General features: G+C 41.4%; 2 protein-coding genes across 2 annotated transcripts; one reads left to right on the top strand and one right to left on the bottom strand.

The window, feature by feature from the left end:
• The first annotated feature begins 1,031 nt into the window (after window positions 1–1,031).
• On the top strand, window positions 1,032–8,255 carry LOC122772292. Its single transcript, XM_044030200.1, has 7 exons — window positions 1,032–2,433; window positions 3,292–3,504; window positions 3,598–3,793; window positions 5,550–5,762; window positions 5,870–6,012; window positions 6,867–7,002; window positions 7,914–8,255. The coding sequence occupies exons 1-7, from the start codon at window positions 1,178–1,180 to the stop codon at window positions 8,100–8,102; spliced, it is 2,346 nt and encodes a 781-aa protein (XP_043886135.1). The 5' UTR covers window positions 1,032–1,177; the 3' UTR covers window positions 8,103–8,255.
• Window positions 8,256–8,459: 204 nt separating this feature from the next.
• On the bottom strand, window positions 8,460–21,502 carry usp8 (ubiquitin specific peptidase 8). Its single transcript, XM_044030199.1, has 19 exons — window positions 21,425–21,502; window positions 19,923–20,103; window positions 18,635–18,779; window positions 18,429–18,514; window positions 18,183–18,324; window positions 17,807–17,849; window positions 17,536–17,707; window positions 17,244–17,406; window positions 16,600–16,741; window positions 16,149–16,435; window positions 15,557–16,051; window positions 15,100–15,174; window positions 14,689–14,987; window positions 14,189–14,410; window positions 12,932–13,142; window positions 11,709–11,945; window positions 11,112–11,254; window positions 10,200–10,332; window positions 8,460–10,023 (listed from the first exon to the last, which is right to left on the bottom strand). Exons 2-19 carry the CDS (start codon window positions 20,024–20,026, stop codon window positions 9,865–9,867), a joined length of 3,258 nt encoding a protein of 1,085 aa, XP_043886134.1. The 5' UTR covers window positions 20,027–20,103; window positions 21,425–21,502; the 3' UTR covers window positions 8,460–9,864.

Here is a 21,502-nt window from a genome sequence, read left to right as displayed (position 1 = left end):
CAGTATTTATCAAGTTTCTGAGAAACTTACATACATAATTATTTTAACGACCAGTGGGTGATAATTATTTGAATTGACAGTTTAATGTTAAGGTTGCAGATTGCAACAAACTGAGTTTGTTAGGCTTATTCTAAGGCTATATGAAAACCAAACAAAACTTCCAAAATATGACACATTGGCCCTTTAAAGAAATGTAAAAATCATCATGACTAGTCAGCTTAAGCAATTTAATTCGTCCGCCTCTACTTCTTTGAAAACAGACACATATTTTGCCTAAGCAATTAATGAATTAATGAACAGACAAATTCAAACTCACAGCCTGACATTGCATCTGTGTGTACCATCAAGTATATCACAGCTCCACCTCCTGGTAAAAAGAAGTAGCACTGTAGATCACTGGATGTGTGACATTCTGTGGGAAATCAAATTAGGACTGAGTGGTAAAAAGCAAGTATGGTCTAACTAGCTGAAAATGGTGTAAAGTGTAAAGTGGTAAAAAGCTAGTAGGATCTATCTGGATAAAACGTTCTCTGATATGCCAGAGAGAAGAGATGGGTCTTTAAAAATGTGTGAAAAAGTGTTTTTGAGACTATACCAGTGTGTGAAGTATATGTGAGGAAGAGGAGGATGATGATGAGAGCAAATGATCTTAATGGGGAATAAATCTGCCTCCTTTGAAAAGTCTGTAGCTGACTTTGCTCGACCTAAATTTACACCACTCTATTTTAACAGTATTTTCTCAGATGGTACTTGGTATAAAAGGTTTGAGAACCACTGGCTTAAATAACTGACTGACGTGTGAAATGAACACTATTAGTGGTGTTAACCTTGACGACATGCTACTGTAAATGTCAAGCTAAAACGTCAGACACCCAAGAGATGAAACATGTCACAAGAGTGGCACTGGTTCAAAAGTGTTGTGCGTATACATCAGGTTGCCAAGACACTGTTGTCTGGCTACAGCAGACTCTCATGAGCAATACACCTGAGAGAACATCACACACACGCACACACATGCATAATGTACATGAACAGTACACACACGTAGGACAGCCTGTGGGGACACAAACATACGCAGAAACACCTTCTCACCTAAGTACACGCAGGGAGGAAATTCAGATGCTCAGTATTTGTGACAACAGTCGCAGACCAGACGTCTGTCGCCACCGTTTTGAAGATGAAGGTGAAGGCTCTGTCCGTGCAGGAGTGCACCTGGATGTCAGAGGAGTGCCACCCAGTAGATAAGCTGCATAGAGACACCAACAAGGAAGGCCTTTGCTTACCAAACATCTTCAAGTCTAAAAAGGTAAAGCCGCTCTCCAGGAGTCACAGCGGCCCGACTTATCGCTTTTACTACACTGCCAGAGAGTTGCTGCTGGAGCTGCTGGACAGAGGAACTGTGCAGGAGCTGGTCAGGAGAGCTGCTGGAGTGAAGGCAGGAGCCAATCGTCCATTGCACAGCCAGAGCAGAGAGCAGTGCACAGAACTCTCCGAGGAGGAGTACGCTGAAGTGTTAACCTGGTTCTCTATAGTCCTGCAGAGCGGTCTGTCCGTAGGAGACGACCACAGCTTAGCCTCTGAGCTGAGCCTAAAACTGGATGGGTGGCAGGGTGTGCTGAAGAGAAACAGCTTCCAGAACAACCTGCTGTCATTGAGCAGACTGGAGGATGGAGAAAAGTTGGAAGCCCTCACTGCTTTCTGTGGCCTCTTATCCAGACGCTACCAGGCCTTATACACACCAGGTCAGAACCTGGTGGTGAAGAAGTACCAACTTTCCTACCAGCAGGGAACCTGTCCTCTCCATGCTGCCCTTCTCTGTGACGTGGGCTCAGGGTTCATCTGTAACATGTATCTGTACTGTCCAGAGCAGCTCCAGAAGCAGAGTAGAAAACCTGTGATTGAGCAGGTGGTTGAACGTCTGCTGAGACCTTTCTGCAACCACAGGCGCCTGGTTCAGATGGACAGCTCAGCCTGGATGTCAGGCAGAGTCACGGACATCTTCTCAGGCTTCGGCATCAACATTAATTTCGTTCCAAAGGGTCAAAGGCCAATCACGGACCCAACATCGCCACAATCGACGCCCGTCATTGCACACGAGCGGAAACAAGCATGCAAAGACTCACTCTCTCAACTTGTAGCCCACCTGCAGGGCTGGACCGGACCTGCTCTGCTTCCCCCGTCAGACCTGAAAGGTTCAGTCACGGATGTGTTTCTTCCAGGCTTCTGGGTGATGTTACATACAATCTGCATCAACACGTTTGTGCTCCACACACTGCAGAGCCAGGACTCAGGCAAGAGGGTAACCCTGAAAGATTTCACCAGGACTCTGGCCTCTCAGATGTCTGCCGAAAGCAGTGTCACGGTGCCCGTTTTGCCGCAGCTAAACAGCAGTTCACAACAGGAAGAACGTTTAACAAATCTTTCTAAGCAAAGGTTAGTATCAGTGTGCAATGTAAAACATCTGATGTCATGTCAAGTCTGATTTAGAGCCATTTACTTTTAGGTAAGATTCCTTATTTTTCTACAACATCCTGTAAGAACAAACTACCCAGGGCATGTGCTTTGTATTTTGTAGCAGAAGCTTATTATATAAACTAAAAGAACATCATTTTTTCCTGGTACACAAAGGCCGCCACAGTTCCCTGATGGTGAGTCAAAAGGTTAAGGATTAAATTTGATGAAACTTCCTAGAAATGGAGGTTAGGGCCCAAGAAATGAATAATGTGATCTGCATACACCGGATCATATTTTGAATGCAGTCATACTATGGAAAATATGTGGAGTGTATTTGCCAGAGGTTTGCACAGTTTGAGCACTTTCTCTTTTGGTAAATAACGTTTCAGCAAATTTTGTGTCACAACCTGCACAAAAGAGGGAAAACCACATATGAGTTTTCACTTAAAAAAAGTTTATGTTGACTGACTAAATACTTCCAGCTTACAGAAATGTAGCTGCACCTGGTGAGGTGAGTTTTCCTGAGGAACCAAACTCCTCCCATCAGGTTAGGAGACGGTCTTAACACAAAGTATTATTTAACAAATTTGGAAAAGCATGTTGGACATTTTTGCTTGATGAATTGCTTAAAGGTTTCATTTATTCTCTTATGTTAACGAACTAAACAACTTAACTCTTAGGCCATGGGGTAAGGAAAAACAATATTTCCACTTAAATTTGACACAGTGGAGTAAAATCTAGTATGTGTAGTGACTTTAATTAGACCCTTGTGCACCGTGAAAGGCTGCACAGTGAGGGTACAGTAGTTATTTTTACTGCGTGTCACTGTTGTTACAGGGTAAACACTGTGGGCTGTGGACAGGCGAAGGAAAATGAGAGGAGACGCTGCAGCTCAGCAGTGCGGCTGCAGCTGTGGAACACACCTGGCGTGTGCGGTTTGGACAACTTTGGAAACTCCTGCTACCTAAACGCTGTGTTACAGTGTCTGTGTTCCACTGTGCCTCTCGTCGAGCACCTCCTTAATCAGGACACTCGCAAAGAGCTGGCAAGGTGAAGATCAACCACCACCACCACTCTTCCTCAACCTCCTAAATGATAGAGATCATGTTTTTCCTCCCACTGGTTTAACCTCTGTTCGTGCAGGTCTAAGTGCCGGATGGCTGAGGTGTTTGTGCGCCTGCTGGAGCAGATGTGGCTGGGGAGAAGCACTCGTTGTGCCCCAGTGGAGACCAGATCTGTGCTGTGCTCCATCCTCCCACAGTTCAACAACTACTCGCAGCAAGACGCCCAGGAACTGCTGCTCTTTCTCCTCAATGCTCTTCATGACAACCTCAAAAAGGTGCAATCACATCAGGTCCCCTAAACTCTTCAGCCCTGAACCGTCACAGACTTTAACGCTCATCTGCTGAGTCTGAGACGCAGTTACAGCTTCAAATTGAATACAGTATGGCACAATACTAAAAATATAATATAAAAATAAGCATATTTCAGCTCCACAAAAGTGTAGTGGTGTTTCAATCTCGTGTAGTCTCGCGACATTCCTGTGCTGCACACAGGAAGTGAATTATTTTATGTCAAGGCAACAGCAACATTGTGCTTGTAAAGCGAAGAAAACAAAACAAGTGTCCACAAAAAAAGCAAAACGCACCCTTAGTCAAGTCTAATAGTAGAGTTTTCAGATGAAGGACGCAGCATATGAACAACGCTCCACTGTTTCTGCTCATGAAGTCCAAACAGAGGCAAACTAATAACATCAGCAGCAGCAAAACCCACTAAAAGTTACGCACTGTAGCTTTAAATAAACACGATAGCATCATTTCTTACCTTGCTTTGACGACATGGAAACCTTCCCGGTAACGCCTCGGGGCTGTAGATGCTGAATGAACAGGCCTCTGGACTTGCTTCAGCTCTCCGTACAGCAGCCATTTTGTCAGGTCAAAGTAGAAAGATTTGAAAAAAAAAAAAAGAAAAGAGTAAAAACGTTGAGAAAATCACATGAATCACTGGTGGTTGAGCTTCATTTACATGTAGGTTCCTCAGTTTCAGGGCAGACGGTGGTTTCTCTGTCACACACAGTCCTGACAACAGAGCCGTCGTTAATGTGATGATTAACACCTGTTAGCTGCTAAAGCGTCTTAAAATGGCCACTGGGGAAAAGGCCTGTCACCTTTATGTACACTCCTGAGGGATTTTAACAGACACTTTTAATATTTACATCAGTGTTGGTCACTCATTTTAGTTCTCTCTCTTTTTTTGCCACTTTGGCACCTTCCAAATTATTATTAGCTGCCGTTTATGCTAACTATTGACATCAGCTAACAATTGCTAAGCTAGGCTGAGTATTAACTTAATATAGAATAAAGATATTCACTTTGTTTTTTATGTTATATCTCCCTCTTACTCTAATTTTATTTTACATTGCCTTTATTTTACACTATTGTTTTGATAAAAATGTTTTATTTATAAGTGTCAAGGAACCTATTGAAACACAAGGAATTATTATATCCTTATTATTAATTTTCACTGAAATGAATCCGATTTTTGAGGGCCTAAGCATGCCCAAAAAGTCACAACATTTTGTACGGAATGTGTGTATGAAAGTGGTATATGAACAGAAATTAGTACACACAACAAAGTATTTGCCCTAAACCCTACAGGATGGTGGCTATTTTGGATTGAATGGCCATATTTTGGCAATTTTATGGATTTAAAAAAAATATAATTTGGATTATTTATGTATCTATTTTTCCCCTCTGTCTTTCTTTTAATATTTGTAGGTTGTCTGGGACTGTCCCAGATGGATTGTACATAGTTTTTACAACATTAGAGAGAGCAGAGAAACCCAACATTTCACTAGTAGGCATCAGTGGAAAGAAAAACAGAAAGAAACAGAAAGAAATCTCTGACAGAACCAGACTCAAAGATGTGCGGCCATCTGCCTCGCCCAGTTGGGGTGAAAGGGAAAAAATGGGGAGGGGAGGAGAGGAAGGGGAGAGAAAGGACAAGAGGGACGTGACAGAAGAAAGAGACCAAGTGCAGAAATACAGCAAGTTAATCACTGCGGCTAAAACAAAATCTACATGTGTGTTCGCAAGGTGGTGAAGCGTCAGATGCGTCAGCTTAAAAAAGACCAGAGTAGAATCTGTGCCAATGCAGCTGGAGACTCCACCATCGTCTCACATCTGTTCGAGGGTCAGTTGAGCTACACCACCCTCTGCACGCACTGCAGTCACCAGGCAAACAGCACGCAGACCTTCACCGTGCTGTCTTTGGCGCTTCCTTCCGACGTCATCAAGTGCTCCATCCAGGTGCCTTTTTCAGGAGCTTGCAAGTTTCCAATGCAGCACACAAAACCCTGACTGTGCAGTACATGCACGGTAACACTGTGTCCACTGTCTCCCACTGTGTTGAGCAGGACTGCCTGTCACTGTTCTTTGAGCAGACGATCCTGAGCGGTGGAGAGAAGATGCTGTGCTCGGTGTGTGGGCTGAGGAGAGAAACTGCTGTTCTGACCTGTTTGGACAAAGCCCCAGAAATCCTAATGTTGCACCTGAAAAGGTAACAAGACGTGTGACATCACCTTTACTGTCAGGCCTATCTTTTAGAGCTTCTTTAAGGATTTTAAAGCCCATTATGCTTAAAATGTTCAGATTCATGGCTCACCATTCAGGCGTATGATAATTAGCAGGTCAAGAAATATGCATTTCAGGATCTTATAGAAGTATCGTGACTGCATGAGCATGAGCGGGAATATTTGTGAGAACAATTGAAGGAGCTGAATCTGATGGAGTGAAAACTTTGATTTAAATATCTTGAGAGGGAAAGGGCCACATGTGGAAGCAGTCAGATACAGTCAATACAGATGTTTTAAATCAGATTTTCTACTAGAATTTGTCTGTTTCTCTGTCTGTCTGTGAGCAGTGTGACTCTAAAAGTAAAGACATTTTCTGGGTATGGCACAGGGTTATAGGTGGTTTCTCATTATCACAAGAAACCAAGATGAATATTCTCACATATCTCAACATAACAGAATGGAAAAATTTTAGTGGACTGTCGACATTATCTACTCGGAGGGAAAGAACCACGCCGGATATTAAATAAATAAAATATAGAAGTGACCATCTGTTTCTATAGCATCTTAATGTATATGTGATTGTTTGTAGTTTTTCTTAAAGTCCAAGGCAGATTTCTCACGAGTACATATCCAGATAAACACAGTATCAGCTGATTCATTAAATGTGAATCTGAGTGACGGCTCACGTACATGCACTAACAGTGTCTTTACAGTTCATAAATAATAAATAATGTCTGAGTCTGAGTTACGATGTTACTATCATGAAAACCTGCGGCTGCTTAAGTGGGTTAGAGATACTGGCGAGCTAATGCTGTGGGTTTTAATCAATGTCACGTAGGTTTGGATTTAAAGGGAAGAACCACGTGAAACTGAGGACCAACGTCGTCTTCTCCATGAAGCTCGACGTCAACCAGTTTCTGTCCAGCTCGGCACAGACCACGTCATGTTCCTCTTACCGCCTCTACGCTGTCGTGGTGAGTAAAATCCACACACGTGATTACGTTAAATGTTGAAAACACTATGACACCTAGTTCTTAACAAAGAGGAAATCTACACTTTGTTGCTGCACCTTGTGACATGAAAAGTGATATATTCACACAAAAACAGCCTCAGGCAAAAGTAAAGTGAAAAAACATGATTAGATACAAAAACCGCCACATATAACTAAATATCACTAGCTTTGTTGTTATTCGTCAAATAATTGTATTATATTTGATGATAAATATTTGAATTCCTGTAGTTTGAGTTGTATACTATTCCACTTTTATTTTATTTCTTTCAGTATGTTATCAATATGAAAATCAAATAGCTATGTAATAGCTATGGAAGTAATCAGTTTTGAGTTTTCTGGTTTTCTGGTTTTCTTCTTAAATGTGAATATTCCCTGTTTTTTTGCTCTATACAACAAAGAAATCATTAAAACTGAATCCTTTTGGTTTGTGGGCGAAACAAGAGATCATCATTCCTCATCAACCTTTTTCAACATTATGTGGACCAAAATAATCAATCAAATAAAATAAAGTTGCAGCCCTAACACATACAGTATACACCCACTGACCACTTTATGAGGTACATATGATCAATCTCTACATGTAGATAAGTTCAAGACAACCAGCTGCATTTTAAACTGAGCGTCTGAATGAGGAAAAGACCAACAAATCACCAGAGAACGATCAAAAAGAGGAAATATCCAGTGAGCAGCAGTTTCTTTTGGGGCAAAAATGCTTTGAGGTCAGAGGATAAAGGCCAGACATAAGGTTTGCACAAGATCAACACATTGAACCTTGAAACACAACACCAGGTGGCACTGTTCCCACTATATTAGGTTTCCCCTGTACCTAAAAGTGGCTGCTGAAGATATACACAAATCCCTCTTCTTTTCTAGAACCACGCAGGTCACCTCAACATGGGTCATTACACGGCTCTGAGCCACAACACGCTGACCCGGACCTGGCACTGCTTCGACGACTCCTCGGTCAGAGAGGTACAGGACAGCTACGTCCAGTCTCCAAACGCATACCTGCTCTTCTACAGCCGCAAACCTTTCAAACATCCAAAGATCTTTGGACTCTGAGCTCCTTCAACAACCACTGGACAAACCCAGTACAGGAGATCTTAGTGGCCTGCTCCTCGTCATTACACCCTCACTCAGGAAAACATCTCTGCTGCACACGCTCCTGCTGACTTCTCCACACCTGTACATCAAATAAAGTAGACGTATCATTCACTTGTGTGCTGCTATTGCTTTGTACTGGAGCTACCGAGCTGAAAAACACAAGTTTCCGAAAATATCTTGGGGCAATGGTGGAGTGAGACAGGCCACACAGTTGGTGTAGTGTTCCTGATGTCCGTGAATGGATGAAAAGCAAACACTGCTGTGTAAAAGCAGCTTGGAGTAGTCAAGAAATCCATCAACACACACAAACACACATTGATTTGAATCACTTTAATAAATAGTCATACGAGTAGTTGGGATTAATATAATCGTTATATCGGAAAGAAATCTTCTTTCGAGCAATTTGAAAACAAACAAACATGTACATGTGAAAATAAAAACCAGATTATGATCTCATCATGCTAAGAAAACAGTCATCTCAATGTAGAGAGTCCAGAATCCTGACTTTTTTCGGTCCAATGAGGAAGAAAGAAAGAAAAAGAAACAATACTCTGTGCTTGCTTCCGTCAGTCAGCGAATCAAACAGCAAACATCGACGCCAATAAGTGAATTAGGTCAATTTCTCACGTCTTCATATTCTCCCCGAGTCTGTACTAAACACAGACACAATAATGAGATTAACAAACAACCATCCTTCTACAAAAGGGTTTTTTTCAAAACCAACGTCTGCGGTACAATCCAAGGAAGGTGCCAAATTACCCCCAGTAATATTTCCTGTATATAGTTGTTGTGTTTGATAATATAGTTATGCAAAGAGTTACAGAGAATAAATTCTATAACAAACTTTATGAGCAGGAGGCTTCATCCCCTGTTACTCGCTGTATTGAGCGCGTGTTTGTTTTAAAGCATTCTGCGTCAGGTATTAATGTTGCCTGCCTAAAGAACACATTCTACATAATCAACTTAAACTGATTGCATATTATGTAAGTGCAATACGATGGATAACATGAACAAGCAACAATCTTAAATCCCTCCCGTCTTTAGGGAAGAATTCAACACTCACAGTCTCTTCCGTTCCCCTTTAAGTTCACGTTAAAATCAGAAGGCTATAGAGTTAAAACCCCTAAAATACATCGTTTGTCCTCATGAACATGGGGATACTATAATGGCTGCTACTTTCACAGAAACAAAAAATAACTGTAATAATTTGGTCACTTAACAGATATTCACCTGGCCCTTGAAGTATTTACATGTTTAAATGTGCAACATTAGCATTGTTAAGTATACGTACATGCCATCTAACCCCACAGTAGCTCAGCTCTGTGGTGCGGCCGTTCACACTGAGCGCTACGCAAATGGGAGTGAAGAGCGTCGGAACCGGATGTCAGCGCTACGACGGTCAGAGCAAAAAGGAGCCTCCGCTTAGTCTCTACACAATCAGTAATCTGAACAGACGGCACGATTTAACAGCTATAGAGTCCTTGAGTCGCTGAAGCATTGCACAGTGTCTCTGTATCATTCTCCCGTCTGGGGGACAGACAGGGTCTCACAGCCGCTTTACTCGAGCGCACACGCATGACTAATTAACCCGCAGCTACGTGCATCAAGTCCTCAGACAGAGCTGTGATTGTTAAAAGAGAAAAAGTAAAAGAAAACAACCTGGAAGCTTGAGCGTCGCCGATCTGGGCGTAGTGTTTTCTCTTCGTGTGCGACAGCTGCATCACAGGGTAGAGTAAAACAGGATGTAGGCGGCGGACGACTTGACAGAGGAGGTGGAGATTTCCGACACCTCGTGGTCGTCAAACTTGTACCAGCGCTGTTTCAGGGCGTTCTTACAGTATGCCGTGTAATGGCCGCCATCCAAACCGCCGTAGTGGTTCTGGGAGAGGAAAAGAAGGAGGTTACGTCTAGGTAATCTGATTAAGCAGCTTTCTGATAAGTTTCTATTCTTCATGATAAATATGTTTTCAAATATTAACATTTTGGATCATGGACGATGTACTATTCATCATTTAAACCCATCCTCTTACGACAATTAATTACACTTCAACTTACAGACACCGCATAAAGGCCGTATCTCTTCAGGGTCTGTTTGGGTCCAATGACGTACTGGGACAGGTCCAGACTGTCTAGAGGAAAGTCTACAGATGTCTGCAGCTTCTGCTTCCATCTGCCCTCATAAGAGAATCTGCAGAGACACAAACAAAAAGGAGATCACAAATATTACCCAGGAGTCAAATTTTAAAAATATTACTTTGGGCAAAGGATGTAATGTTACCACTTATTGTGATTAATTGGTAAATTGCATTCACTTCAAATAAAAATAGAAAGGCTGGTTTTCTGAATTAATGAGATCATTTTTCCAGGCTGTTTTTCTGAATAAAAATAGTCTCGATAGCTCAACTGAAAGCAAAGATGTCTCAGTTGTCCAGTCTAATCCACTTTTACGTTGCTTTGGATTTGAGACATTGGGAGCTTCTCCTTATCGTTAAAGTAACAATGATGGTATTGTTATTAGTTTGTTTAGACTTTACGCAGGCACCTCAGGACTTTGCGGTTGTTCAGACGGAAAGAACAATTGTTTCTCCAAGATCGTTTGAATAATTATGGCATGTTTCATGGATATATATGGAAGCTGATCATCCTGAGAGCCTCTCGTCGGATGAAAAAAAATTCTGACCCACATTCAGAGCCAGAAAAATCAGAAAAATATCTCAGAAAACAAAGAGATTTTACATTTTAAATGAATGTAATATTCTTCCGTAGAATATAGCCCAAAGTCTAAAGGATCAAAATTCAGTTTATTTTAATGTAGTTTGGCAAAACATCCAGTTCTTGATTTCTGATACTGTGGCAAACTGAGCAGCCTTGGCAGAGGTTGCAAATCTTTCACAGTCACTTCAAACTGTGAAAAGCAAGTACCACATGCATTGATTTCATTTTTAGTTTACAGAGGGCGATACAGACCGTTTCAAGTGCACCAGCACAATGGGTGGGACTTTCCAGATCTCCAGTTTCTTGGTGGAGTCTCTGTGGGCCTTGCAGTGTCTGCAGAACACCTTGTTGTTGTCAGTGAGTTTCTCCTCCTTGGAGAAGAGCCTTAGACAATCCTGCCAACAAGCAACGGCAGCAACGGTTTCAGTATGACACAGCAAAAAAAAATAGAAATACATTTTCTAATTTTCCAGCTTCTTAAATTTATTCTTAAATGAATATTTTCTTTGCTCCATATAACACAAAAATGTGGACAAAACATTTGAGAACATTATCATTTACAGGTTGGGTAAACACTGATCAACTTTTTTTAAGCATTTTCTGACAATTTACAAACCAAACAAGTAACTATTAGGAAAATAACTGACAGATTAAATCGATTATGAAAACAATCGTTTTGGAAGGTTTGGAACATGTTCTTAGTTTTTATGTTACTTGAGGGCTACATATGTTCTCCGACACACTTGCAGTAGAAGGCCTTTAAACTAAACTGTGGTACTGTAAGGAAATTGTTTACATTGTTTACATGTGGAGGATGTAAACAACGCGTAGATTTAACGTGGTACTGACCTGCAGGGAGCACTTGTTGGTGGAGGCCAGAGGCAGCGACAGGTACATGAAGGTCTCAAATGTCCGTGACTTGCGATGACAGGTCAGACACTGCACGGTGGACTTGAACTGCCCCTGGAACAGCGCGACGATGATGGACTCGTTCAGCAGCTTGTGTTTGCTCCAGGCCAGCTCGGCTGCATTCGGATCGTCCAGATGGTCATTCTCCTCCTCCTTGTACCGCTTCCTGTTGTCCGCCTGATTCCAGACACAACAAAAAAAACCTGTAACAACTGTACTACAAAAGGTCAATCATATTTGCAATTTTGCAGAAAAACAACTACAAAATTAATTTACAAGAAATTTGCATTTTAAATCCCTATTTTTCAATTACATTAACATGCAGTCCAGCCAGTTTACTCTCAGTACAATGAACAGGAAGATAATGCACTGACTAATAAATATCTCATTAATTAGTCTGAGTGAATTAGAACCCGGAGAGGACAAAGTGGACGAGGAGGGCAGGGACAGTCTGATGGCAGACATGTCTGAACGTCACACAGGAGGAACAAAATGAGATGGAAAGTGTGTCATGAAGAATGAAACGCCATCAACCAAACTGGCACGTACGTCATCATCTTTTAAAAAGACTGAATAGTTAGATTATTAAAAATGGGATGGATGTCTAACTTCAGCTCAACCCCAGGTGGCGACAGTGATCAAAGTATTTTCCATGCTGCGTGTTCTTCGGAGAACCATATTATGCTTTTAGCAAGTTTAAAAACAAGGGCATTATTTTTTTTATTTTTTCCTAATCCGATTACAAATCCTTTCCCCATTCAAATGCACATGAAGCCGGGAAGAATCAGTCGGAACAGGCAATGGAGGCATGTCTTGTGGTCTACATGCACAGAGGTTTCTGACGGAGCATCAGACCAGACAGATGCAGACACACACACACACACACCACACTGCTGCAGGAGGACCAAGGACACACAGCTATTTACTTACTCTCTAATTTTGACATCAAAATGTAACCCAGTGAAAAAAAAAAACAGAAAGAAGGAAAATGATAAAAAAAACTATGTTTTTATTGTTACAAGGTAAATGTACAACAACATACAGGGGAATTAGAAGCCAAAGTACTTACGACTTCCATCACTACTCAGTATCTAATACAGATTGAGCATAGCTGGATGTGCTATAAATACACAACCACATATGAAACAAGTGTGCACACTTACCTTGTTAAGATCCTCGTGAAGCCCGTCCATGAGGAACAGCAGCAGCTCCTGGGAGTCTTGCTGGTCATAGCCAGAAAACTGGTCGTTGATCTTGCCTATGGTGATCTTGAAGTCCCGCGGACTGATGCACTTGTACAGACCGGCCCACAGGGCCTTCATGATCACACCGAACTCCTCCGCCACCTCCCCTTTATGACCAAGGATGTTGTATCTGGCAGAGACATCAACAAAGAAAGGCACACTCAACCACCACTTTATCAGGGACACTTGTTCCAACTGCTTTGTTGAGCCATTTGCAACATTGCACCTGCAGGGAACTGTGAAGGAGACACGTGACGTAATAGTTACTGGCAAAGCACCATCTTACTGGAAAAACACTCAAGACAGGACATTTCAACAATACAGTTCATCTCATAGGGCACATTTATCATCTGCATTTATCCAAACTGAGCTCTGCCTATGGTAATCTCTGACCTCATGTAAACATTTCTGCCACCACACGCAGACTAAATGCATTCTAGCATGGACACATGAAGAAAGGAGAATTTAGTTCATGTTGCCAGCTGCTTCTGTTACATGTCTGCATCTCAACATACCGTGAACCCTGCATTTCCAGTTTAGAAAATTCAAATAATTGAGGAATACCACCATTGATTATTCATATGGCATTTTTGCTAGAAGTGCTCATCCCTAACAACCAGAAAATTGCAAAGGCTGCACTTTAATTTTCAATTTTTTTAATGCAAATTTCAGAATTGTAACATACAAGTTAGAAACTGTTCATATCTTTAAGTTCTCCCTCTTGCAACAGAATAGTTAATGTTTTGATGATGGCACGTGGCAATGCTCCATGAAATTATACAGAGAATATTGAACTGATCCCTGACTCAAAACAATGTGTCTAACCAAATGATATTGAAATACCTGTCTTAAAAATTGTAAATAGATATTACTCCTGGATTGTAAAAAATATCCAGCGAGCAGCAACAGTTTTATGCATGAAAATACCTTTTTGTTGACAAATGTAAGAGGAGAATGACAAGACAGGTTTTAAAAGGAGCTTACATGTTGGGTATGAAGAGGAAATCTCTAAACACACATAGCTGGAAGCAGATGAGCTACAGCAACAGAAGATCACATCGGATGACACTTCTGTCTCTTTATTTAGGTGTCACATGTACCTAATAAAGTGGCTGGTGAGAATATGTGCTATGTAACAGATCCATGCAAAGTAATTCCACTTATGTGGGCACTGACCTGTTAATATCCTCCATGTAGTAGTTTTTGTTGAAGTAATCAGCCATGGCTGGAGTGTTACACAGGCACTGCAAGATGGAGTTCATGTAGCATGTGTTTCCAAGGTTGCGAAGGCCAGTCAGTGACGCGCCCAGACCTCCAAAGATAGGATTTAGGCTGCGGAGTTTAGCAGCCGACGGCCGCACAATCTCCACTTTGGAGTAGACTTTAACATTCGGGGGTCTAGAGGACACAGGAGCACACACACAATGATATTATACCAGACTAGTTCCTGCCGAGAAAGAAGCAAAGCAAATGCAACAAGTCTAACAGTAGAGTTCAGACAGCAGGCAAATTATTATTTTTCCTCACATTATAAAACCTGTGCGTGGGATGCTTTGGTAACAACACTGGCAAAGAAGTTTAGCACTTTGCAATTTAAAATCCAATTTAGGCCAGAGCCTTGAGACGGATTTACATTAGTAGAAATCTGATTTGAATCATTGAAGTTTTTTTCTTACTTAGTTTCTCTGTTGATGGTGGGTATGACAGCAGCAGCGGCTGGGGCGGCGGCCTTCTTCTGGGCTTCCTCTCTCAGGTCCTGGCTGATGTCGGGGGAGGAGTAGGAGCGTTTCAGTTTAGACTGTTCTCGCTCTTGTTCACATTTGGCATCTGGCTCAGCTGGTCGTGGCGATTTCTGTTTAACTGTTGGCGGAGTAGAGGGTGGCGTCTGTGGAACGGTGACCTCGGGAGGGTACAGGTGGACGCGGTTGGTTGGTGAATGGTAGTATCGGTAGGTCCCCGTCACTGTGTCAAGGAACTATTAAAAAGTAAGGCAAGAAACACATTAGTGGGCAAAAAAAACACACAGTCAGAAATAAGAGCACAATCTCCATCTGCAGGAACTCAACTAAGGTTTAAACATCTGATACCTTCATCCAACCGTCTGGAAGACCCGGTATACTCCGACCCATTTCCTCACTCCTTGCTCTGGTCAGGGGCTCTCGCTGTGGAGATGGTGAAATCATTTTAGGGGGGAGTTAAATGAACAGCATCTTTGTTTCTATATGTGTGGAATGATTGTGTGCAGCACTAAAGCAATGTCTAAGCATGACACAGCTCAAAAATATCACAAGGTATGTGGATGAAGAAGGGCTTTGACAAGGTTTTCACACAGATTTAGCCATTTACATTAACTCCCCAAACTGACACAGGTTAAACAGGTCTTTGTGGTCTTGAGGTGATGTGAAAGGATTTTACAAGTTCAACAACAAGTCTAAGACACCTTTAAAGAAACAAAGGATTTCATATGATCCTTGTTGTGTGATGGGATAATCTGTTAAAGCCTATTTCAGGGTTGCAGAGGCTTGGACAGAAACAAAGACTCACCTTTATTTCACTAACAATGTGGTTAGGTGCAGGTGAATCCAGAGACATACTCTTCGAGGGTGTGTCAGAGTTCTGATCCTTTCCCCTCCTCTCCTTCTCATCCCACACCCTGTTCTCTTTGTCTTCTTCATCTTCTGCCTTCTGCCTTTCCAGCCTCTTCTTGTCTTGATGTTTCACATCCTCCTCTTCCTTCTTTCTCTTCTCAACCTCTTCCCTTTCAAGCTTTTCTTTCAGTTCCCCCTCCTTCTGTTCCTTCTCCCTCCTCTCCTGCATGCGTCTCTCTTGCTCTTGCTTTGCCTTCTCCGTCACTGCCGCCGCCTCAGAGTGTATCCTACTTTGTTCTTCTTTAGACAAAGAAGCGTTTAGCGCCAGCGATGGTTTGACTGAGCGGTCAGGGGCAGCTGGACCATTCTGGATGGAGTCCTTTGCTGAACCGTTCTGGCTGGGCTTTGGCTCATCGGACACCCACATAGCGGGTTTCTTGGCACGGTCGAACTTGGAAAGAGGAACAAGAGGGTACAACATGAAATAAGTGATGTTTTCCCACACATAAAGATGATTAGTCCACAAAATATTTAACAGATATCAATACCTGTGGAAGGGCCTTGGTGGTTGCAGGTGATTGACTGGATGAGCCAGCTGCTGCATCCTTTTTACCAAGGTCTGTACCAGAATTTGTGGGCAATCTTACAGAGGAATCAACAGTGTCTGACAGACCATCAGTAACCATGGAAGTCATAGAGGTGGGAGGGTCTGCTGGTGTCATCCCATTTACCAGCACAGGAAGTGTGGCTTCCTGGGGTTTAGATGTGGCATCGGGGTCTGGTTGAGGTGGAGGCGGAGGCTTTAGCTCCTCCAGGGACGGGTAACTAAAGTTCACTGTTCAATAAAAGAAAAGAGAAATAAATCAAAGGAAATATTGTTATTACTTAAATGAAATCACACAGTATTTGGAAGCAGCTGTGTTACTGCACCTGCCGAGCAGGAAATATGAACAACAGTTTTAACACAAACACCATACAGGAGAGATTAGAGACACTCACACTGAGGGAGGGTGTTGATCATATTTTGTCTTGGAGGCCGGACTTTCGCGTTGGTTGTGTACATGGGGTAAAAGAGCAGCCAGTTCTCGTAGCCTCCCTCCAGCACCAGTGGCTCACTACGCAGAATGGTCATGCTGTCCCACTGAGAATTGTGCAAACAAATCATTTGACTTCACAAAGACAGTGTGGAACATTTTGAAGTGAGGTTGTATGGCTGACCTTGTGCATAGTCCATGTATTACATGCAGATGAATGAACTCTGTGTACACCCAGTCAAGTACAACGGCATTTTTTGCTGATGTATTATGGTGCTGCAAGGGAGTGGTGTACACAGCGACTGGGGTTGCATGACATGGACTAAAAATCACATGCCAGAATACCGTATACCTTAAAATAAGCCTCTATTTTTTATATCATGTAATTACATGTGAACTGCAGCAAACCAACTCAACAGAGAACATATTTTTTGGTATGTGAAGGCCACCGTAGTTCACTGATACACTAGGGAAAGGCAAGGGAGTGTGTTGGAGTCCTTTTTTGTTACAATCTGCATTCTCGCCATTAGATATCACAAATTCTTACACAACTGGGCCTAGAGAGTCACACATAAGAGACTGCACTAACTTTAACCCACAGGATGTTACCTTGAAGAGTGCATCTTTGAGGCTCTGCAAGGTGGTGCCAAGTCTAAGGTCAGAGACAGAACTGAACCAGTCCAGCAAGACTATGTAATCGACATATCCCCGCTGCCTCCAGTGCCCTTTGGACACCTCTGGTAGCTTAGTCTCTATCTGATTCACAGTGATTCTGAAAAGTGATGAGAAAAACAAGAAGAAAGGAAGAGAGATAAGGTACTGATTTATATTATATCAGACCAGATTACAAATTACACGTCCAATATCGGATGAAACATTCAGGCATGAAGTCGTTTCTCACCCTGGACTAATGGCCTCTTCAGGCACACTGATGCAGCTCTGGGCTGGGACCTGAATGTGGGACTCCTCAAAGTCGCTATGGCTACGGGCATCTATAACAATAATTGTTATCGTCTGGTCCTTCATCATGAGGAAAAGTTTCTCGGCTGTAATCCCGCCTGCTGGCACGGCAAGTGAAAATAATCAACAAAAACAGAGAGAAAGGTTCTCACCTCGATTTTGGGACTGACTAGAGTTCTATTTGACTTCTTTTGGTGTGTTTTGCTGCTTACCCTTTGAGGTAACTGTCTTCTGTTCATTCTGTTCTCCTTTTACCTGATGTGCAGACACAGAAATAGATGCTGAAATAACAATCTTTTAAATAGTACAATATTAATTTCCTCAATCAATTTTCGCATTATTTCTTCTTACATAAAATAACTTCTAGCTTTGTTGTTGTTGCTACAGTTTTGATACAAATTATAAAAAAAGGTTTAAAAGACTACATTTACATAAATATATAAATATAAATAAATATATATGTGGTTTGAAGATATATTTCGGTGTTTGTTGTCTTTGTTTCAAAAGGCACACAAATCAATGCATGCACTTCAAATTCATCTTTAATTAGAGGTCAGTTATTTTTGGAAAGATTTACATAATTTCTACCTTTTTACTGTCCATTTTGTGTGCTGCGGATGCTTTTGGAGAGTCTCGGTCGGCATCTTTCTCCTTAATTTCCTCCCGCCTTTTCTTTTCCTCTTGTCTCTCTTTCTCTTCAAGTCTTTTTCGAACTTCAACCTCCTCATATCTGTTCATATCGTGTAAGGGTTAGATTAGTAAAACACAATTCTGATCTCTGCAACTCATGCATTTAAAAGGCTTTGCAAATCAAAATCAGCCAAAGCCATTGACCTGAGTTTTAGACTTTCAGAAAGCTTCTCAGCTTCTTCAACAGATTTCTTGACGCTGGACGGCCCAAGCATGGTCATGTAATAATCCTTAGTGCGTTGGAATAGACAAGTGAATTAGTATTAGGTAAAGTTATACGAATCAAAACGTTTTTACATGAGAAACACTGAAGTTTACCAATAACAATAAATTATAATTATTAGCTTTACCAGATGGTCCTTGAAGTCTGGCCTTTTCTTGATGATGTTATACACTGTTAAAAACTTCATGTACAGCACATAAGCTCTCTCCTCATCTCTGTCCAGACGGGACTCCTCTGCCGCCTTATAGATTTTGCAGGCACTCTGAACATAACTGCAACAAAGAAATACCTTTATTGAATTATTTTGTTCTTGATTCAAATTTGACAGAGTTGCATGAAAATGTCAGGAAATATGGGGTCAAGGAATTCTACAGGGTTGGCATTTACATATGACAATAGCAAAGGAGAGCGTCTGGGATAAGAAATTTCCACAACAGCAGTGACATGTCCAGAACATTCAGACTAGGTGTGGTGTCTGGTTTGAGCATATAGAGGACAGAACCCTCAGCCACTGTGTCACTGATGTGAGACTGATGTGTGTTCTCACATCAGCTTACTCAAAAATGCCCACGGTAAAAGCATATTTAAAGCTGCAGTGCCTACTTTTAAATATAAACAAATGTCACCAACATTCAATCCATTGACAAATTGGGTCACACAACGCTGATTAAGTCCCTTGCGACTGGTGCTTCTTCAACGCCTGCAGTCTATTCTCAAACAAAGCGTGATGTCTTGTTGAGGAAAAACAGCCACAAACCGAGCAGTAGCATAGTATGTGGTTGACAGAGCCTGTTTTAAAATGAAGGAACGGCACACGAATAATATCACATCATCTTTTGTTCACATTGACTAAACAAAACAAATAATCCATGGTTACACACAATAACTTAAATGACAAAAAAATGGCCGTTAAATAGATTACAATTAACAAGTCCAGTTGTAATTCTGTAACTAAAACTAAATATCAGCTAATATCAGAAAATGCTCAAATAAAAAGGTTTGACAATTTACAGACTAAACTAGAGACAGCTTTAAACTCTGCCAAAAGCTGCTCAGACTCTACAGCATCGACCCACTCAAACATCAATCCCATCATAATGGGCAATTGTTACAGGAACCACCACATCACCACCACAATCAAATATCTTGGGCCTTTAGTTATGCTGCTCAAAAAAATTTGATAAAAAAAACAATTGTGAACGTGCTAAATAGTGACTAACACCTGATAGTGAAACTGCCAAACTTTTTGGATTCCAGCTCCTCTAATGTGACAATAAATACAATAAACGATGTATCTTTGGGGTTTTGACCTGTTGTCTGGAAAAAAAAAATTGTACAAAAGAGGAAGTGGGGGCGATATTTCATGATGTTTCAACATTAACACGTTTCAAGGTTCAGCAATAAACATAAGTTACCTTCTTGTGCTTGTCTTTTCCGGCTTGATTTCAGCCTTTTTGTTCAGCTCTCCCAGAGATGTGGACAGATAGAGGTCTTTGACCCCGGTGGACACTGCAGGCATCTTGGCAGGCGTGTTCAGTCACAAGCAGGCAACCAGTCAGTGGTGTACACAAGCTTTGCACATCTCTAGAAAAATATCTGTAGACAGCAAAATAATGTAAACAAACATGAGCTACAAACCACACACAAGTTTGCCTGTTGCCAGTAGCATCTATTTTCAATTGGACTATTCAGTTGCATTCTAATATTTTGACACCTGATCAACTGCTTGCTTACACAAATATCTAACAAGCCAGTCACAAGGTAGCAACTCAAAACACTGAGACATGTAGCAATGGTCAAGATAACTGGCTAAAGCTCAAACCAAGCATTAGAATGAGGAGGAAAGTTGATTTAAGTGACTTTGAATGTGGCGTGGTTGTTGATGCACAGGCTGGTCTGTGTTTTTAAGAATTGGTTGCGCTACCGAGTGTTTTTTCAGTAATTAAAACAAGCTTTCAGATTTTTCTGCTTCTTCAAAGTGAATACTTCCTGGTTTCTTTGCACCATATAACAATTTAATTATTAAAACTGAATAATTTTGGTTTGTTGATGTTTTGTGTACCTAATAAAGTGGTCAGTGAGTATATTTAATATTACCAGGTTTTAAATGTTATACAAACATTCTCAGATTTAGATATACATTTCATTTTTCAACTATAATATTGTTATAATTTGATAGTACACGTTTTGAAAGATTTGGACGTCCTTAAAGTGGTGCCAAACAGGGCTGCAACTGTTTATGGATTGTTTTATCCATCAGTCAACCTAATACAAAACTAGCAGTGTGCAGTATTGCAACATTCTGGATGCCAACAGCCATTTATCACCACCAATAAATAACAACAACAGCATTTAACATGAGTTTCCTGTTGAACTTTCGATATTATAATAGACTGTCCGTATACACTTAACGTAACCAGTCATGCAGAAATTACATTAAGCAGAATTATTACACGCGGAGATGAAAACAGGTCACATTAAACGCTCTCAGTGTTATCATTGCAATAGCCAGCATTAGTTAGCTTGTAATTGTAGTTAGCCGGCGTAGGACATTTAAACCAGAATTCCGTTTAACACATTCTAATTATTTTCCGGCTTGCGTGAGTCTTGAATATAAATATTCTAGCCAGATAGCGGACGACTAAAAAGGCAGCCTACGGCATAATTATGGTACAAAGTGTACTAACTTAGCTTCGTAGCTACCTAGCTGTGGTAGTTAGCATGCTAGGCTCCCAACTCACGCAGTTACATGTCATTTTAGCTCCTGAAGGCTATTTCACCGCAGAACCGTTAGACAAGGTTATAATCGCGTTAACCAAAAGCGATACGCTGCAGAAATAATTAAGATTCGTATGTGTGTGTGTGTGTGTACGGGTATTTTTTTGTTATATGACGACGTCAAATTAAAGAAAAATACCTCTAACTGGTCCGTTGCTTACACTTAGCCACTTTTTTTGACAGCTTGTTCCTTGTTTCTCCTCGCAGTCTCCGCCTC

This window comes from Solea senegalensis, linkage group LG7 (assembly GCF_019176455.1).
Source record: "Solea senegalensis isolate Sse05_10M linkage group LG7, IFAPA_SoseM_1, whole genome shotgun sequence".
Lineage (NCBI taxonomy): Eukaryota > Metazoa > Chordata > Actinopteri > Pleuronectiformes > Soleidae > Solea > Solea senegalensis.
Note: the sequence above shows the minus strand (reverse complement) of the source record. Positions and strands in the feature narration are given on the sequence as shown.